The sequence below is a fragment of the Amyelois transitella genome, chromosome 17 (assembly GCF_032362555.1).
Source record: "Amyelois transitella isolate CPQ chromosome 17, ilAmyTran1.1, whole genome shotgun sequence".
In the NCBI taxonomy this organism is placed as follows: Eukaryota; Metazoa; Arthropoda; class Insecta; order Lepidoptera; family Pyralidae; genus Amyelois; species Amyelois transitella.
In genome coordinates this window covers 9,164,583-9,183,839 of record NC_083520.1, presented here as the reverse complement: position 1 = coordinate 9,183,839, position 19,257 = coordinate 9,164,583, and the positions used below count along the sequence as shown (strand labels likewise).

General features: G+C 36.6%; 2 protein-coding genes across 2 annotated transcripts; both read left to right on the top strand.

The window, feature by feature from the left end:
* The first annotated feature begins 2,655 nt into the window (after nt 1-2,655).
* On the top strand, nt 2,656-14,047 carry LOC106138817 (zonadhesin). Its single transcript, XM_060948912.1, has 6 exons — nt 2,656-2,744; nt 5,592-5,774; nt 6,885-7,106; nt 7,737-7,934; nt 11,404-11,610; nt 12,984-14,047. Exons 1-6 carry the CDS (start codon nt 2,684-2,686, stop codon nt 13,187-13,189), a joined length of 1,077 nt encoding a protein of 358 aa, XP_060804895.1. The 5' UTR covers nt 2,656-2,683; the 3' UTR covers nt 13,190-14,047.
* Nucleotides 14,048-14,329: 282 nt separating this feature from the next.
* On the top strand, nt 14,330-19,226 carry LOC106138815 (N6-adenosine-methyltransferase non-catalytic subunit). Its single transcript, XM_013340096.2, has 6 exons — nt 14,330-14,967; nt 15,043-15,210; nt 15,559-15,759; nt 16,943-17,099; nt 17,660-17,969; nt 18,351-19,226. Exons 1-6 carry the CDS (start codon nt 14,902-14,904, stop codon nt 18,592-18,594), a joined length of 1,146 nt encoding a protein of 381 aa, XP_013195550.1. The 5' UTR covers nt 14,330-14,901; the 3' UTR covers nt 18,595-19,226.
* The last annotated feature ends 31 nt before the right edge of the window (nt 19,227-19,257 follow it).

Here is a 19,257-nt window from a genome sequence, read left to right as displayed (position 1 = left end):
GTGGAAACTTCTTTTAACTCTTTGTAACGTTCATCTTCGATATAAGCGTTGTTCTTAGCGTTTGTTAACATTCTAAATGATGCCCCTCGCCCCGCTATCCCCACGTACCACCACGGGTTTTACATTTCCGACTGCTATTTAGTAAATGTATAGATTTCCTAGGAAATGTGTCTAATATAATTTGTTTCACACATTTCCGGGCTATTTTAGGAATTACATAAATTTCCTAGGAATTGTATACAATGACGGATTACATACGTTTCCGTTAACATATACATAAAATTTTACGTATGTATGTGCAGTTGCATAACCGATGCATTTCATATGACAGCTGACGTCAAAATCCCGCTATCCAAGGTAATCTCTTACGATATTTGAGTCAGACCCCTATGTGACGTCACACCGAGACTAATGACATCACGGCCGAGACCTTATCTATCAGATATTATTATGCTATTTAGTATTAGTTTTCTTTAAGCCGTGTGGCTCCCGGCACCAATACAAAAAAGAATAGGACCACTTCATCTCTTTCCCGTGGATGTCGTAAAAGTCGAATAAGGGATAGGCTTACAAACTTGGGATTCTTTTTTAGACGATGGGCTAGCAACCTGTCACTATTTGAATCTCAATACTATCATTAAGCTAAATAGCTGAACGTGGCCATTCAGTCTTTTCAAGACTGTTGGCTCTGTCTACCCCGCAAGGGATATAGACGTGATCATATGCATGTATGTATGTTTAATATCTGCAATAAAGATTTCTTTTAAATTTCACGTTTTTTTATCCGAAATGGAGGCAAAGTCAAGGAAAATAAGTTGAGAACATCCTTCATATAAACTTGTTGAGTGGTTGTGATATCCAGCGGGTCAGTGGAGCAATCATGTTGGTTTTTATACCACTTTATATAAGTAGATTCATTTCTCAATCTTTTATGACGGTCGTATTAACCGATGTTACTTGCTATAAACATCGTAACAAGATTGCGATTTCATTTACAAGATTGTTAATTTAAAAAAACTAGGTTTAATCGGTATTATTTTTAATAAATCTGTTATTTCGGCAGGTAAATATGTAGAGTATTTTTTTCTCTTTATTCATCAAATTATCTAAAACATTTAAATTGAGAAAGAAAGAACTGCTTTACCTGTCATATTATGGGCGAAACCACTGAAAATATCTCAGAAAAATAAATAATATTCTCAAAAAGGAACAACGATGAACTATGTCATAGTTGCAATAAATTATTGGCTTATTAGACATTATTTCTAAATATTAATCGGAAAAATCATAATATGTACTAAAATTTGGTGGAATACCATCGACAGTAAAACCAAAATAAAAATACAAGTCATGCACACGTAATTTTTTTTTTTATTTTACAAATATTTTAAAATGCATTCTTTTCCTCGTTGCAAAAGTGCAATACGTATGTATGCTAAAATTAAAAATATACTGCCTGCAAACCTCGTTTAAAATTAACGTCGGATTAAAATTATAATTACGAACGAACTAGTCATTTCGCTTGGTGACTATAACCACAAAATAGTTAGGGTACAGAAGGATAGCTTGTTCACATCTCCACGGTTAACTCGAACTTTATCAGCATATTAAATCTATACTAATATTATAAAATTGAAGACTTTGTTTGTTTATTTGTTAGAACGCGCTTATCTCAGGAACTACTGGTTCGAATTGAAAAATTATTTTTGTGTTAAATAGACCAGTTATCGAGCAAGGCTTTCGGGCTATATAATATCACGCTGCAACTATAAGGAGCGAAGAAATAATGAAAAACGGGGTACCCCGTTTTTCATTAGGATAGGATGAATAATAGAGAGGATAGGATGAATAATTTGTTCTTCCTTGAAGGCTTCAATGATGCCCAAAATAACTATTCCACGCGGATGAAGTCGCGGGCGCAGCTAGTAATTATATAGTTATAGGAATTGAGATCCATTTCATGTATGAAGCCAAAAAGAGTGTCTGCTCAATGGTCATGCCATGATTACTTATTATCAATAATCCAAGCTTGATTAAGTTCCCTGCAAGGTCACAGAGGTTAGACGGAAACTGTTTCGCGTTTAAGAACTAAACTGAATTTGAAACATAACCTAACTTGCCCAAGAGAGAAATCGCAATCAGCCGCCGTATAAAAACGGCGTCGTGGGTGTCATGCTACGAACTGGACTTCAGTCAGGAGGAAACAAGAAGACGGAGACGAAGAGTAATCGCTTCTTACTACACTTCAAATGTTTCCCATGATTTCTCTTGTAAGCGATGGGCTAGCAACCTGTCACTATTTGAATCTCAATTCCATCATAAAGGCCATACCTACAGCTGAACGTGGCCTTTGAGTGTTTTCGAGACTTGACTTTTGGCTCTGTCTATCCCGCAAGGGATATAGACGTGACTAAATGCATATGTATCTTAATAAATATGTGTATCTAAGTAAAAATAGGATTTTTGCCTCTGTCTACCCCGTGAAGGATAAAGACGTGATTATGTGTATGAATGTACTAACAAATCAATTATTACCATCAAGCGAGGCCATCTTGAAATGTTATTTCAAGAGTTAATTTCTGTTCTGTATATATTCTGTAGAACAACGTAACAGCTCATATGGATATAAGGTGATGGTCGTGAGCCTTTGTGTCAGTGGTGATATAGTGTTAGTGAGATAAGCATGGAGTGTCGAGCTTTGTTTGTGTGTCTGTTTGTTTTTGTGTGCGCCGAAGGAATTTTCGGTATGTACTTACTTATAATAACATTTTTAACTTTTTTGTGCCGTGTGGTTCCCGGCACCAATAAAAAAAAGAATAGGACCACTCCATCTCGTTCCCATGGATGTCGTAAAAGGCGACTAAGGGATAGGCTTATAAAATTGCGATCCTTTTTTAGACGATGGGCTAGCAACCTGTCACTATTTGAATCTCAATTCTATCATTAAGCCAAACAGATGAACGTGGCCTATCAGTCTTTTCAAGACTGTTCGCTCTGTTTACCCCGTAAGGGATAAAGACATGATCATATGTATGTATGTATGTTTAACTTTAAATATTTTAAGAGAATTCACTCTTAGATCGCAACCTTAACCAACCATGTTATACACCTAATGCAAAAATTTAAATTCAATAACTTTAATTCATTATTTTTGGACATTTCAATATCACTTTACACAATAATTGTCATATCTTTAGGTTTCACAATATTGGTTGTCGTCAGATAAATTATTTAAAACTAAGTTTACAGCCGCTTCCAAAGCGTCAGTGCAGAAGAAGCGGTGACAAACTGCGCTGCAGCATTTTCTTCACAAACTCGAAATATTCCTGTGATTATTTTTTACACGCGTGAAAATTCACAGCATTAGGTATCGCAAGATGGAACCTATCTAAAGAATTCTGAGTAATTATTTGACTATATCACTATATTAATGCATGACTATATTCATCTAAGATCCATAGATAATACGTCATTTAATTAACCATAGACCGATAGGTATCAATACAACTAACAAAACCGCATCATATTTTCCGTCGCGTACAAACATACTTACAAGGAGAGAGACTGACCCTTCTTATTTTGTGACGGATACTTTAACCACTCAGCCTACGACGCTTTTAAAACATTTTAAAGTAAGTTGTGTTTACGTTTTAAATTTTAAAATTGCAATTATAATAAAAATGTATTCCTTTGATGATAGAATTGAGATTCAAATAGTGATACGTTGCTAGCCCATCGCCTAAAAAAGAATCCCATGTTTGTAAGCCTATTCCTTAGTCACCTTTTACGACATCCATGGGAAAGAGATGGAGTGGTCCTATTCTTTTTTGTATTGGTGTCGGGAACCACACGGCACGCGCAAAAATTTATCTTTCAGCCGCTTCTAACTTGTAAGATTAAATTATTATTATATCCTATCTCATTAGATAATAAATCACACTCAATGTTTGTTTATTCGTTCGCTTTCTCCTGTGTTTTGTCAATTGTAATTATTAACAAGCGATTGATCTGACCGTCTGTCTGTACCTACTGGTGTAGCAGGATGTTATGTTAACATTTACGTAATCTATTGTCTGATCAGAGAACCAGTTAAACTTGCATGGAGTTTTGTTGTATCCTTAACTCTTGTTACAGTTGGGCGTGTAACGAGTATAGTTACATATTTATTTATAATTAATAAAATTGTACAGCACAATTGGCGGAATTAATGCTAGAAGCATTAACTACCAGTCAAACATTGGGTCTGACAGAGCCTATTGGGTCTGATATATACCTACATGCGTACATATTACGTCTTCATCCCTCACGCGGTCAACAGGGCCAATATTCTCATAAATATGGTCACGTCTATATCCCTTGTGGGGTAGACAGATCCAACAGTCTTGAAATGACTGATACGCCACGTGCAGCTATTTGGCTTGATGATAGAATTGAGATTCAAATAGCGACAGGTTGCTAGCCCATTACCTAAAAAAGAATCCCAAGTTTGTAAGCCTATCCCTAAGTCGCCTTTTACGACATCCATGGGAAAGAGATGGAGTGGCCCTATTCTTTTTTGTATTGGTGCCGGGAACCACACGGCACTTATAGCCAATAGTCTCAAAAGGACTTAAAGTTGCTAGCATCAAGAGCCTTTCCCTTAATAGACTTTTACAATGTACGTCGGTACAGAAGTGTCTCGCACAACTTATTTTTTATTCGCTACCGATTGACTGCTTCTGGCCTTAAACGGCATCCATGAAAAAAAAGATGGAGTCGTAATTTTAATGTATTGTTATGATACGATTTATTGATTTGATGACATGATATTAATTTAATATCACCCTTTACTAAAAATAATTAAATCTTATATTTATATAAAACGATCATATTTTTTTGTTAGACCAGTATTCAAACTAATAATTATAATAAAAAGAGAAAAGAAAAAATAAAAATAAAACGGATCTAGAAATTTATAAATTTGTTTTTTTTTTATATCGTATAAGTTATTTGTTTATATCTGATGAATCGAATACTGCCTTAACATTGAGTAAAGTTAATTAATTCACCGTGTGACACTGAAAATTCATAATATTTGGTTTTGTTAGTAAATTCGTCAAATGTCACTCGACATGTGTCAGATTGCAATGAATGCATCCGTTAAATGCGTGTTTTACAGAACACATTGTAAGAGAATATTGTAAGCAAACCTTGGATAAAACCATTAAGGAAATGAGTCAAAGTTAATTCCAAAACTAGAAGTTCGCAGAAATATAATAATGACACGAAATTCTTGCGTCAATCGAAACTTTCGGTTCAGCGATATTCAAAAAAACTTGTCCCATGCCGTGCCGTGTGGTTCCCGGCACCAATAAAAAGGAACAGGACCACTCCATCTCTTTCCCATGGATGTCGTAAAAGTCGACTAAGGGATAGACTTACAAACTTGGTATTCTTCTTTTAGGCGCTGGGCTAGCAACCTGTCGCTATTTCAACCTCAACTCTATCATCAAGCCAAATAGCTGAACACGTTCAGCTATCAGTTTTTTCAGACTGTTGGCTCTGCCTACCCCGCAAGGGATATAGACGTGACTATATGTACATTGTTCCAGGTCAAGTGGGCAGCTTGTGCCGGGCGAACGAGCGCCTGTTATCCTGTGGAGGATGTCAGGCGACTTGCCTGGACCCGGTACCTGATTGCAAGGGCATCTGCCGGGAGGGCTGCTACTGCCAGGAGGGCCAGGTCCGGAACTCCACTGGCCATTGTGTACAGCTGGCGGAGTGCCCGCCGACGCGTGAGTGTCCCATTGGTCTAATCTGAAACTATTATAACGCATGCTCAATGCTTTTTATGTGCTGCCGCTTTGATTATGGACTTTCCTTGTAATTTTGGTTGACTTGAAGAAATCCGCCATTGTACATATTCTTCTAATCCAATGACTGTTTTATAATTTGTTATATTTCTTTATTAGGACAATAAAAAGTTAACAAACAAACCTTTGAAATTGCAGCAACTAAAATTGTTGTTAAAAAAGGACCAATTGGTGCTAAAAATTCGTCCGATTTAAGGCTAAGTTAAGACGTAGAACGCTAACACTAAGACACTGGTTCTCTTGTAACTATGGGTAGAATCCCCCCATTTCTTAGGAAGCCTTAGTGCAGCAATGGAATTTTATGGGCTTTTAAGGTCACCTTGTGTACTTAAGTTTCACAAAACTTAATAGAATCGAATCGAATAGAACAACTGAAGTTAACCGCGTAAATACGTGCATAACAGATGGAGTTTAGAAAACAAATCTCATCTACGATAAGCTATAACATGTGGGTAGTTTTGAATCCACACGATACGAAAGAAAAGGGTCCACTCACAGTAAAAGGGTGAACATAAGGGGCGAAAGGACCTCGATTAGAAGATATCGTTCGTGCAAATGTAGATTTATGTTGTTTTTTTTTTTAGATTTAGAACAGGGTATATATTTAAAATTCGAGTAAATGAAAATAGTAACCAATTTTTTTGTATTTCCGGAAATATCGCTCAGCAACGATTGTAAATATGATGTATCATTATAAAAGAGCTATCAAAAATCAGTCTCTCATCTTCGTAATTAATTGGTTCCAACAAGAGCAGCCATTCATCTTAAACATGTTGTATTATGGGTTATGCTCACCATTTTATTCTTCATACATACATATAATCACGTCTTTGTCCCTTACGGGGTAGACCTCAGCGGTAGGAAGAGCCTACGGCAAAAGAATGAAAGGCCGCGTTCAGCTATATGGTTTTATGATGAAACTGAGATTCAAATAGTGATAGGTTGCTAGCCTATCGCTAAGAAGAATTCGTAGTTTATTAGTCTTTCTCTTGATCAAAATCCAAATCTCAATAAATGTTTTTTTCATTTCAGCTGCTGGTCTAAAACAGGAGACGTCTGAGCCTCGGGAAGACAACTGTCCAGAAAACGAGGAGTACAGGTTTTGCGAGCCCTGCAACAGGACCTGTGACAACCCGAACCCGGTCTGCCCGGCACAGTGTGCCCGGGGCTGCTTCTGTAAGGGAGACCTCGTGAGGGACAAGGACGGAAGATGCGTTAATTATGAGAAGTGTTCGAGCAGGAATTTGATCAAAAGTGAGTGTATTCTTGTAACATTTGTAATATTCTGATAGGGATATTTAGTGGTTGATGTTTGTGGATGATCTTCTTTCTTTCTGCCTAAACTCATTTAGGATTGGATGCGCTGAATAATTATCAATAATTGATTTCTTTGCATTTCACTGGATACGTCGAGATTATTTTTCTCTTCAAATTAGCTCTTATTTCGATCGAAACAATTATCCTGGCATAATATTAATTGGCACTTATGCATCCGACACGGAAGGGTTTTTTGTAAATTCTAATAGAAACGATAACTTGGTTAAAGATGATATAACAAATGCTACGTGTTCAACGTATCATCATCATTATTGCCGTGTGGTTCCCGGAACCATTACAAAAAAGAATAGGACCACTCCATCTCTTTCCCACGGATGTCGTAAAAGGCGACTAAGGGATAGGCTTACAAAATTGGGATTCTTTTTTAGGAGATGGGCTAGCAGCCTGTCACTATTTGAATCTCAATTCTATCACTAAGCCAAACAGCTGAGCGTGGCCTATCGGTCTTTTCATGACTGGTGGCTCTGTCTACCCCGCTAGGGATATAGACGTGATCATATGTATGTATGTATGTATGTATCATCATTGTTTCCTTTATAATTACAGAAGCGGCTTTCCTACCTCCAATTCCTATGTTATCATGCGGTCCTCGCCAGGTATTCAAACTGTGCGAAGTCTGCGAGAAGACTTGTAGCAACCCCAAGCCAAACTGCCCCAGCGAGTGCATGAGAGGGTGTTTCTGTCAGGACGGCTACTACAAGGCTCCAAGTGGCGCGTGCGTCAAGTTGGAGGATTGTCCCGAAGGTCTGTAGTAGATAAATCAGTAGATAGAATGGGATTTACATTTTTTCGCAATGATGTAAACCCAACAAACATTTAGGCGACGATTAGAGCTTATTTTGTTACTTAGTGGGCTACAAAGGCATTACAGTAGCAACACTTATGACTATTGGCGATAAAGTGGCGTACCAAGTAACGTATATCACTTCTACTTATAATACAGAGTTACAAGCGCGACAATTAGGCGAGCTTAAAGGTTATGGATGTATTATGGCAAATCTTAACACTGTTGTACATGCACAGCATTTTGTGTTATAGCTTTAAGTGAATCTTAGAACTCTAAGATCTAAATAAGAATAAGAATTAGCTACTACCTCCAAAAGTGCTATGCAGGTGATAATAAACTCTTTACAAGAACCTAAAGTTGCACAATAGCGTTAATAAGCGCTACCAGCCTTACAATAGTGTTTATTTAATCTTATATAGAACCAAATGCTTGAAGTTATACAAAAATCTCTTGCATTACCTTAAGTCAAATAGGAGTATAATTTTTCGCTATAACAGATCCTATAGCGTCTATTGTTACTTTTTTGTGACTAAAGGTAAAGTAATAGCGCTTAAGGTCACTACTGTATTTCTTATATTGACTACTTGTTTTTGACAATGGCGTCGCAACCAAAATAAACAAAAATTGTTGTAAATACGTGGAAAAGTTTTCAGTAAATAGACAACATACATCGGGCGCTCGAATTATTTGCCAATAAATATGTAACATATTCACAGTGTACTTCCCTTCGCAGCAAAAATATGCTTCCTTTCTCACCATACAATATCACTTTTTTTTGTTTAATATAAAAATCATTAGTCGTAAACTTATAGCCATTGAAAATAAAATTATTTATTATTAGATCACAAAATTAGTTTAATTATCTTGAATAGCGTTCAGACCGTTACAAAACACCTATTTACCTCCCTTTTAGCGCTTGAAAATATAATTAACGCCTTTGTATCTCTACTGTACCGCTTAAGGAGTCAGTTGACGCTTATTTACCCCTCTTGTATCGCTAAGAGATCCTGTTACCGCTATAATAACTTTCTTATAGCACTAATTGTACCTCTTAGCCAATTACCATAACTCTTGTATACCGTCATTATACAACCTTAAGTAATATAAAAATTGTGCCCAATTCGGGGGTAAAGTAGGGTTAGAGCGCGCTCTAACACTAATTTGTTACACCCATAAACCACTTTAGAATCTAGTTAGCGCTTTTATAGACTTATTATAAATCTTACTTTAGCGCCTAATTGTTACTTGGGAAATTAGTGTAGATTAGCACGCACGGAATGTTAGAAACTAATTTTAACATAGCCACTTTTAATTTTATTTATTTACTATATATATTTTATCTATACTAATATATAATGCTGAAGAGTTTGTTTGTTTGTTTGAACGCGCTAATCTCAGGAAAAATCCTTTTTATGTTGAATAGACCATTTATCGAGGAAGGCTATATAAGATCACGCTGCAACTATTAGGAGCGATGAAATAATGGAAAATGTGAAAAACGGGGAAACTGATGAATTCGCGGGCACAGCTAGTTGTGGTATAACTTTGATTGCTTCAACTAAGGTTAGGTTTATGACTACAATAAAATGAGGTTTCCTTTGCTAAAATAATTGCATAATAAACTTTGTCTATTTTTAACTTATCGTAAATAAATACTTCAAGAAAATGTAACTCGACCTTAATAACCGTCGTAAATTTTGAAAATTATTATTTGAGCGTTATTCGAGTTATAATCGCTAAGATATTTAGGTATGTACCTATTATGATCAGTATTTTTTTTTTGTTAAAACAGTTTAGGCTATCAGTATTCCACCTCAAGATTAGGATATGAAGTGATTTTTTTATGTCCTACTTTCCTTGGTGCCGTATGGTTCTCGATACCAATAAAAAAAGAATAGGACCACTCCATCGCGTCTCTATGGATGTCGTTAAAGGCGACTGAGGGATAGGCTAATAAACTTAGGATTCTTCTTTTAGACGATGGTCTAGCAACCTGTCACTATTTGCATCGTAATTCTATTTTTAAGCCAAACAGTTGAACAAGGCCTGACAGTCTTATCAAGACTGTTGGCTCTATCTACCCCGCAAGGTATATAGATGTGATTATATAAGTATGTATGTATGTACTTTCCTTACATTTTAACTCTTATTATAAAATGCACTGTGTGTTATGTGTCAATTAACAACACTTATATTATTTTTAGATATTAATATCTACATATACGTGCCACGTTTTTGATTGTGATAAACTTAGAATAAGGTGTTTGTTATAGATTAACTATATTTATTGTAAAATTAAGTTATTTATTTTGTGTATTTTAATACAGTTTTTATGTTATTACTTATTGAAAATAAAGTATGCTGTTTCTTATACGTTGTGTTCTTCTTTCTGATCTTTTCTTACATCTCAGTAATTAGTTGAATCATGATGAAAATGTATTATTGTACTATTTAGGTTAAATAGTACAATAATACATTTTCACTAGGTATTTCTCTCTAATAGGTACCTCTTCTTGAATCTACTTTGCAACAGGAAAGTTCTAGTTATTTGAACTTTTTATGTGAACTCTTTAGTCCGCTGTTGCTTTCTTTAGACCCGGTTGCGTTTTCACGTTCGCTCTATCTACCCCGCCAGGGATGTAGACGTGATTATATGTATGTTTGTATGTTTGCGTTTTTATCTCTCTAGAAAGGAGTTCACAAATTACTACGATCCATAATTGAGTAGTCAATTTTATACGAAGGGATACCCATGTGACTTCCGCATTTCAGAGGAACTTTACCCATTAATTGTATCTAGATTATAATACATACATAGGTACATACATAAAAAAGAATCCCAAGTTTGTAAGCCTATCCCTTAGTCGCCTTTTACGACATCTATGGGAAAGAGATGGAGTGGTCCTATTCTAACCACCTTAGGAATGTTTTATAGCAAGCAAGGATGTTGCTTCTTGCAATGTTTTATAGCAAGAACCTCGGCCTGTCTCTTCTGCTTGGGCCAGGCGGAGGTGGCATAGAAGGAGATTTGACATACATATATACATATGGTCACGTCTATATCCCTTGCGGGGTAGACAGAGCCAACAGTCTTGAAAAGATTAAATGGCCACGTTCAGCTATTTGGCTTAATGATAGAATTGAGCTTCAAATAGGTTGCTAGCCCAGCGCCTAATACCTAAGAATCCCAATTTTGTAAGCCTATCCCTCAGCCGCCTTTTACGACATCCATGGGAAAGAGATGGAGTGGTCCTATTCTTTTTTGTATTGATGCCGGGAACCACACGGCATTATTATATGATACATACATACATACATATGTATATATATATACATATATAAGTAGTACTGAATTTCTCTTTATTCTAAGTTTTATTCTTATTTTCCTTGATGTATCTACATAAATATATAAATAATATTGCACAGCCGAAGAAACCATAGGCGGCGGTGACACCACCATAGACGACTGTGCTCCTGATGAGGAATACTTCTCCTGCGGCTGGTGCGAGCCAAGTTGTTCGGACCCGAACCCCGACTGTCCTCTGAGGATCTGCACCAGCGGGTGCCTGTGCAAACCGCCTCTCCTCAGGCATAGGAGTGGACATTGCGTCAATGCCAAGGATTGTATACCACGTAAGATGTTTTGAGACAACATACTCTCTGTTAGTTAAGAAAAAAATGGGTATATGTGTACTAGCACCATTCGCTTCTTTGTACGCGCATTATGAATATTAAGGTAGACTTATTATGTTTTGTAGGCGATGTGCAAACAACCTTTCGGGATAGCGGAAATGCTAAAGGCGTGGTATGTGTTCGTATGTTATAGGCTGCCGTGTGGTTTCCAGCACTCAAAATAGAATACTCCATATCGTTGCCATGGATATCGTAAAAGGCGACTAAGGGATAGGCTTATTAACTTAGGATTCCTCTTAGAGGCAATGGGCTAGCAACCTGTTACTATTTGGATTTAAATTCCATCATAAAGCCATGCACCTCAGCGTGGCTTTTTAAAGATTGTTGGCTATGTCTCCCTAGCAAAGGATATAGACGTGACTATGTTCATGTATGTTACAGGCGTTGCACGGAAAATAATTTCAAAATTGATTAATTTCTTTTCTTAACTGCCTGCCTACATGATGCTGCTTTTAGCCACAGAACAGACGTCCCATCCCAACCTAGATATTTTTTCTCTCTTTTTTCCATGTGCTCTTTATCAGAAGTAAGTACTCTGATTTCTGATGGATTTCTCCTAATAAATTAGGCCATAATGGTTCAATAACCTCATCGAGCTTGTAAAAAAATCGATATGTAATACTTTAACGATCGGCTCCGAAATAAATTATGTCGTAAAGTTTTATTGTAAATTTTTATTTCAATATTTACGATTGAACATAAGGGCTTGATTAATGGATGATATTGTGGAACACGTTTATGGTTTATGTATTGTCATATAAGGTTAATGAGATAAGTGTTCACCCACATCTTGGTGACGGATGATAGAGTTATTGTTGAATGATATCATCATTATTTCATATTTGAGACCTTGACTCTTCTGGACAAGAACAAGGGTATCTATGACTGTGAAGTCTGACAGACCATGGTCCATGTATTTATTATTGTACCTACTCCAGCTGTGCTTATTTATGTAAGCCCCCATAGTATGCTTTGGGTCAATTCTCTGTCAATTTAGTACCTACAAAAGGTGAAGATTATATACAGCAGCATTTAACACAGAAATTGCAGCACAAAGGTGGTACTTATTTCAATACAAATCTCTTCCAGTAGACCTGTGAGAGAAGAGATGAATATTCTACTGAATATGGTATATAATTTCCATTCCATCAGATGGAATGGAAATTATATACCATCTATGATTAGACACCAAAGACCAAAAAGTACATATGATATGTAAGCCCTACTCGTAGAGAGTCACCAAAATAAACTTTATTCTTCACGGCATTCCATAATGATATACAATGTTAACATAACATAAAACCTTTTTCCAGAGAAATGTTCGAACCCTAACGAAGAATACGTCTGCCGATACGGCTGTGAAGCACGATGTAACGCTAACCTGTGCCTGGGAAGGCCTAGGAGGTGTTCCCTGGGGTGCCACTGCAAACTCGGGCTTCTCCGGGACGCCCGAGGACAGTGCGTGGCCCCGGAGAAATGCGCCAGCAATAATACGGCGGGAGTCGTTAATTATCGTTAGTTAGTGGGAGTAGTATTGATGATGGATCCATAGAATGGAAAGGGTTAAGAAATGAGGAAATATTGCAATGTGTATTTTATTAATTCTTCTTCCTCCTGGCTTTTAGTCCCGGTTGCATCCTTACCACTCAGCAGAGGAGCTTGAGGTATGCCTTTGACTATGAACCCTGGAATGGGTGAGTTTTTACACGAAGCGACTCCCGTCTGACCTCCGCAACCTTTACAAGTAGGTAAACCGTCCTAACCCGTATTGGATCGATCATGTTAACACATCCAGTTTCCTGAATGTGCAGGTTTCCTGTATTTTATTAATACCTATTTGATTATTCCAATTTGTAGAAGTGGAGTCTGAAACAGTTCTCTGATGTTCTTGCCTTCAAAATGTTAACGATATAATTTTTATTCTTTGAACCAATCGAAAATCGAGTGGTTTTATATTTTTCTGTCGATGAATTGTTCAATGATAAATATTCTGTTGTGCAATTGTTTGGATTGGCTGAATATTATGAATGGAAAGCCGTTCATAGGCCAACAGGAGAACAATTTCACGCTCGTAGAAATGGCAGTATTAGTTACAAATAACGTATTTTTGTAAACACTTCAAAAAAAGGAGGTGGTTTCTCAAATCGACCGTATATTTTTTTGTGTTCAAACCTATAAACTTGTTTTAAATGCCTTCTAATGCATGCATACCTACTTAACGGAAAGAGCCGACGGCGCTTTTCTTAATAAGATATAAACACAAATTTGTATTTTGAAAGATAGCTCCACTTTTAGTACCTATCAAATATTAGGATGTCGATTAATCAGGGAGTGGTGGCATGAATGGTTTGCTTGATGGAGGAGACCAGGATCCTGGTAGCAGTATTAGTCTTATTATTAAGTGTTCTGAAATAAATTTTAGTAAATAATTATTATCTACTTCTTTTATTGACACGAAATACTGTACTGTTATAGAAATAGTATCTACCAGCGAGCTGCAATATATGTAGGTATAAGTCGAACTGAAGAGATTAAATCTTCATTAAAAATAAAATTTTATCGTTATCTCTTATAGCGATAACAATAAAACATATCTATTAATTAAAATACAAAACAATCTGATAAAGGGCGACTGTTCTATCCGTAGTAAGTAGGTAATACTTATTTGCTGGGTGTCATAAGAATCTAATTGGATACTCGAACACAGCCACATGTTTAATTGTACTCAAGAATAGACTGCCATTGAGAGGAGGAGTAGACCGCAGATCAATTTGAGGAAGTATGCCGTTGAATACGGAGTATGAGATATAACCTCAAAAGGCCTCGTTGGCCCATTCTTACCTGGAAATAATACAAAATGCAAGCTTCAGACGTGAAAAATGAAAAGAAAAAATGTATATTATTTAGTCTGGTTTAAAAAAAGAACAATGTATATATAATTACAGGCATTTCACTTAATTTTTCCTCGTCAAAGATCGTCAAGAGGTCATTTATGATTTTTCCAGGTTGGTTTGGTGTTTATATTTCCCAGGTTGGCCCAATGTGTGTACGCGGCTTAATCATTCTTGATGATTTGATTTCTAAACTAAACTGTCAATGTCAAGCTAACTGTATGTTTGATAAATAAAAAAAAACTAGACGCCAGTCAAGCCAAGGCCAAGTTAGTTTTATTGTTTAGGACTTTCTGTGTAATAAAAAGACTTCGACCATTGACCAACAAGCGTCCGCAAAATGAGTGAAAAATTAAAAGAACTACGAGAGCGATCACAAAAGCGAAAAAAGTTGTTAGCGCAAACGGTAAGATTCTAACCTCACTTGTTGATTGAGTTGCGAACATTGCTGTGTTATTATTTTAAATTATTTATTTTACAGCTTGGTGTTTCTAGTGTGAGTGAATTAAGACATGCATTAGGTGCTACATTGGATGTGCCTCCAAAGAAGGCTGCTACGGCTGAAACCGGTGGAGAGGGAAGCGATAAATTAGCTCCTAAAGAACAGCCTGATGAGCTTGTCTATACGGATTCTTCTACATTTTTGAAGGTACCTACTATCTATATTAAAACATTATAAATCATTTTCGAGGATAGGCAGAGAGGGCTACATCTTTCTCCTTGCCATAAAACAATCTACTTCATCAAGATTCATCTACCTTTTCATTCAATCTTCATTCAATTTATATTTTTTTAACACACGAACGAGATACGTTTAGTTGTATAATCATCTAAATGAATTTATTAAAATGTAAAATTTATAATAAGGCTTAATAATAATAGCATTTATACATTTACAAACAACATTATAATAACATTACTCATAAGGTATGATGCAAAAAAATTAAAAAAATTTCATTCTTCTTGCTCATTGTGATTATATGTTGTCATATTACAGGGCACCCAATCATCAAACCCACATAATGACTACTGTCAGCACTTCGTGGACACGGGTCAGCGGCCGCAAAACTTCATCCGTGATGTGGGTCTCGCGGATCGCTTCGAGGAGTACCCCAAACTACGGGAGCTGATCAAGTTGAAGGATGATCTGATCGCACAGACTGCTACGCCACCCATGTATCTAAAGTGTGATTTGAAGGTTTGTTTGTTTGTAATATCTTTATTGAATAGAAATTTACATGGACACAAGAAATAGTTATAAAAGAAATACAGTACATAGTTATAAAAGAAATACATAAATGTTGCTGATAACTTGTGAACTTATCCCATCAAGGGGTAGATGAACTTAAGTGTTATAAACATATTGCACGATATTTTTAAAAAATTGACACTATTTGTGATAGTAACGTATCATCAACATTTCAAGTTATTTTCAAAAGATAAGAATTTTGGAAATAGCCCGGACAAACTGATGTGTAAACATGGGTATGGAAAAATCTACATACTGTCTGTCAATTGATATGATTCAACCTAATTGCCTTAGGAAACTTAGAACTCATAAAGTTTTTAGTCCATCAAAAAATAAATCATCCTGGTGTGAGCCCAGTTGTGTACCTTTCTTGAGAGGAACCAAGTCCAAGAAATTTAAAATAACTATGCCAGGAGTGAATAAACAAAAATATGGAATAACTTTCATTAAGACATCATATCCATAAACGCAATAATTAAGGTAGCTGCCATACAAATAAAGTTCATGATGCGAACAAGAAACTCAGTTGTGACGTCACACTTGAGTAGCGTTTTATATGTTTTGGACTCATCCAAATAATGTGTTATCTTACCTTGTATATCTTGGGTAGTTTATTTTTTTTGATGCCATTATTTGACCAATGTTTTAGTTGTTGTGAAACTAAATTAACACTAAAACAAAAAACAAATTGTCATCATGTCTATTGCCTTATCATGCAAGATTTTGAATTAACTACAACAATAGTAGCACTTACATAATATATAGTAATGTCTATATCCCCTGCAGGGTAAACAGCACCAACAGTCGTGAAAAGACTGATAAGTCACATTCAGCTGTTTGGCATAATGATAAGTACCCGGTTGGCCGAGCTTTGCTCGGTCTACCAGAGATGGCGCTGATATAGTTTCTTAAAACGCGGTTTTTAAAATTAATATATATATTGGGAACCGAGCTTTTCTCGAACCTAGGACCTTGATAAATCGATTCCTTGAGCCGAAAAGCCCCTAATCTGTAACTTTCATGAAAATCGTTGGAGTCGTTTCCGAGATCCTGATTATATATATACAAGAATTGCTTGTTTAAATATATTAGATTAGATAGTAGTTTATAGTTTTATTTGCATTTCTTTCAGACATTTGACCTGAAACAAATGGGCAACAAGTTCGACGTGATACTGGTGGAGCCGCCGCTGGGCGCGGGCTGGCGCTGGCCCGACGTGCAGGCGCTGGACCTGCAGCACATCGCGCAAGCCAGGTCCTTCATCTTCCTGTGGTGCGGCAGCTCCGAAGGTATTGTGACTTGTAACCTTCACTGGTACCTCCTTTTCCAGTGAAATTGCCACTAACACTAGAATTCAGATTCAAATGGTGACAGGTTGCTAGCATATCGCCTAAAAGAAGAATCCCAATTTTCTAAGCCTATCCCTTAGCGGCTTTTTACAACATTAATGGGAATGAGATGGAGTGGTCCTATTCTTTTCTTTATTGGTGCCGGGAACCACACGGCACAAGACACGGCACTCTGTGTCAGATTGCATATATAAATAAATTTATGCCATAGGTCAAAAGATATTCTCACAGAGAAATGTTTTAATGACTCTTGTCTTATTTACTAGTAGAACCCCTGATGGGCACAGTTAATGTATCAATTCTGGCCAGTAAAGATATTGATTTTACCAGTATTATGTACATCTTATTTTCATCATCCTTCTGATTTTAGTTTCAATGGAGAGGAACCCAGGTTGCGCCTTAAAGAGTTTCAGTTCTAACCAAAGAGTTTACGGGGAAAGAAAACATAATGCACAAACTTTCTCCATTTCAGAATAATAAAAATGACTTTCACTCCACAGGTTTAGACATGGGCCGAGAATGCCTCAAAAAGTGGGGATTCCGCCGATGCGAAGACATTTGTTGGATAAAGACCAATATAAAAAACCCTGGACACTCGAAGAACTTGGAACACAATGCTGTATTCCAGCGAACAAAGGAACATTGTCTCATGGGAATAAAAGGCACTGTGAGGAGATCGGTGGATGGGGATTTCATACATGCAAATGTGGATATAGATCTAATCATATCAGAGGATCCCGAATTCGGAAGCACTGAGAAGCCGATTGAAATATTTCATATCATGGAGCATTTCTGTTTGGGACGAAGAAGGTGAAGATGTTATTTTTATTAATTTTCTTTTTTAAAGGAGATTTAGCCTTGTTATTTCTGTCAGAATAGAACCTGTTCATCTTTTTTGAAGATGTACTGCTAGACGACTAAAACTGTGTTTTGGTTAGCGCCTACGCAGCGTCGACGTAGCAATATGTGCATCATACAGGTAGCCGCACCCACGCAGACACTAGCACCCTACTAGGTAATACCAACTTAACATACATATTTTTTAAAAAACGGACAAAACCGACCAGTTTTACTGCCATTTCCTAAAAATGATATCTTGAATGATGGTTAGGGCATCCAATTTTGTTTTTCAGTAGCCAAATCAAATTTTCAAAAATAGTAAATATTTCTTATCTATACTATCCCTTCCAGAATCCACCTGTTCGGTCGTGACTCGACTATCAGACCGGGCTGGGTGACCATAGGTCACGAGTTAACCAACTCCAACTTCAACGCTGAACTATACGCTTCGTATTTCACGGACGGGAGGGAAAGTACCGGTTGTACGGAACGAATTGAGGCGTTACGGCCGAAAAGTCCGCCAAACACAAGCAAAGCCAGGCCGAGAGGCCGAGGCGGGTTCAGAGGAAGAGGCAGAGGCAGAGGCGCCATTTAGAGGCGTGTTTTAGGTGAAGAGGTTATATATGGAATAGACAGAGGATGCGCTACCGAAATTTGCAAGCGCTTCATGTCATTTATTTACTCTACCCCACCAGCCGGCTTCTAAAGGGGCAAAGTAGATAACCGTACAATTCTTATTGGAAAACACTACATCAATTAAATCGAAACTTTTAATTTGAAAAAAAGGGAAGATAATGAAGGAAAAATTAAAAAGATTTAACGAGCCGTGCCCGGTTCTAACGGAGTCCCATACATTTAATTGGCAAAGGTTATATTTGAGCAAAGTAAAAAATATCACGTATATTCTGTCTACAGCAGGCCCTGAGTATTGAAGCCAACAATTAAGATGGGGTTCTGTGAATTGACTTGTCATTGTTGTTGCAAGGTTTAAACAAAAATATTTAAATGTTATCATTTATTCAACTCCCTTTTGTTCCACGAAAAAATGTATTAAAAGTAAATTGGGAAGGCGAGAGAACAAATTTTTTGCCGAAAAACATTGGCGAATTGACGAATCCTCATAAAATATCTTGACTTATTGTATTAGTAGATGTAAGAATTGAAAATGTGTTCGTTTATTTTCTGACAACTATATTACTTATAATGGAAACATGTTTTTATTCAATATAGCACTTTGAATTTTATATATTTCTTGGTT

What these genes read in the sequence shown, in the direction of transcription:
- LOC106138817 (XM_060948912.1), top strand. Translation starts at nt 2,684, where the DNA reads ATGGAGTGTCGAGCTTTGTTTGTGTGTCTGTTTGTTTTTGTGTGCGCC. An exon ending in GTTGGAGGATTGTCCCGAAG is followed by an intron (nt 7,935 to 11,403) that starts GTCTGTAGTAGA and finishes AATATTGCACAG; the next exon opens with CCGAAGAAACCATAGGCGGC. An exon ending in TGCCAAGGATTGTATACCAC is followed by an intron (nt 11,611 to 12,983) that starts GTAAGATGTTTT and finishes ACCTTTTTCCAG; the next exon opens with AGAAATGTTCGAACCCTAAC.
- LOC106138815 (XM_013340096.2), top strand. Translation starts at nt 14,902, where the DNA reads ATGAGTGAAAAATTAAAAGAACTACGAGAGCGATCACAAAAGCGAAAA. An exon ending in AAAAGTTGTTAGCGCAAACG is followed by an intron (nt 14,968 to 15,042) that starts GTAAGATTCTAA and finishes TTTATTTTACAG; the next exon opens with CTTGGTGTTTCTAGTGTGAG. An exon ending in GTGGTGCGGCAGCTCCGAAG is followed by an intron (nt 17,100 to 17,659) that starts GTATTGTGACTT and finishes TTCACTCCACAG; the next exon opens with GTTTAGACATGGGCCGAGAA.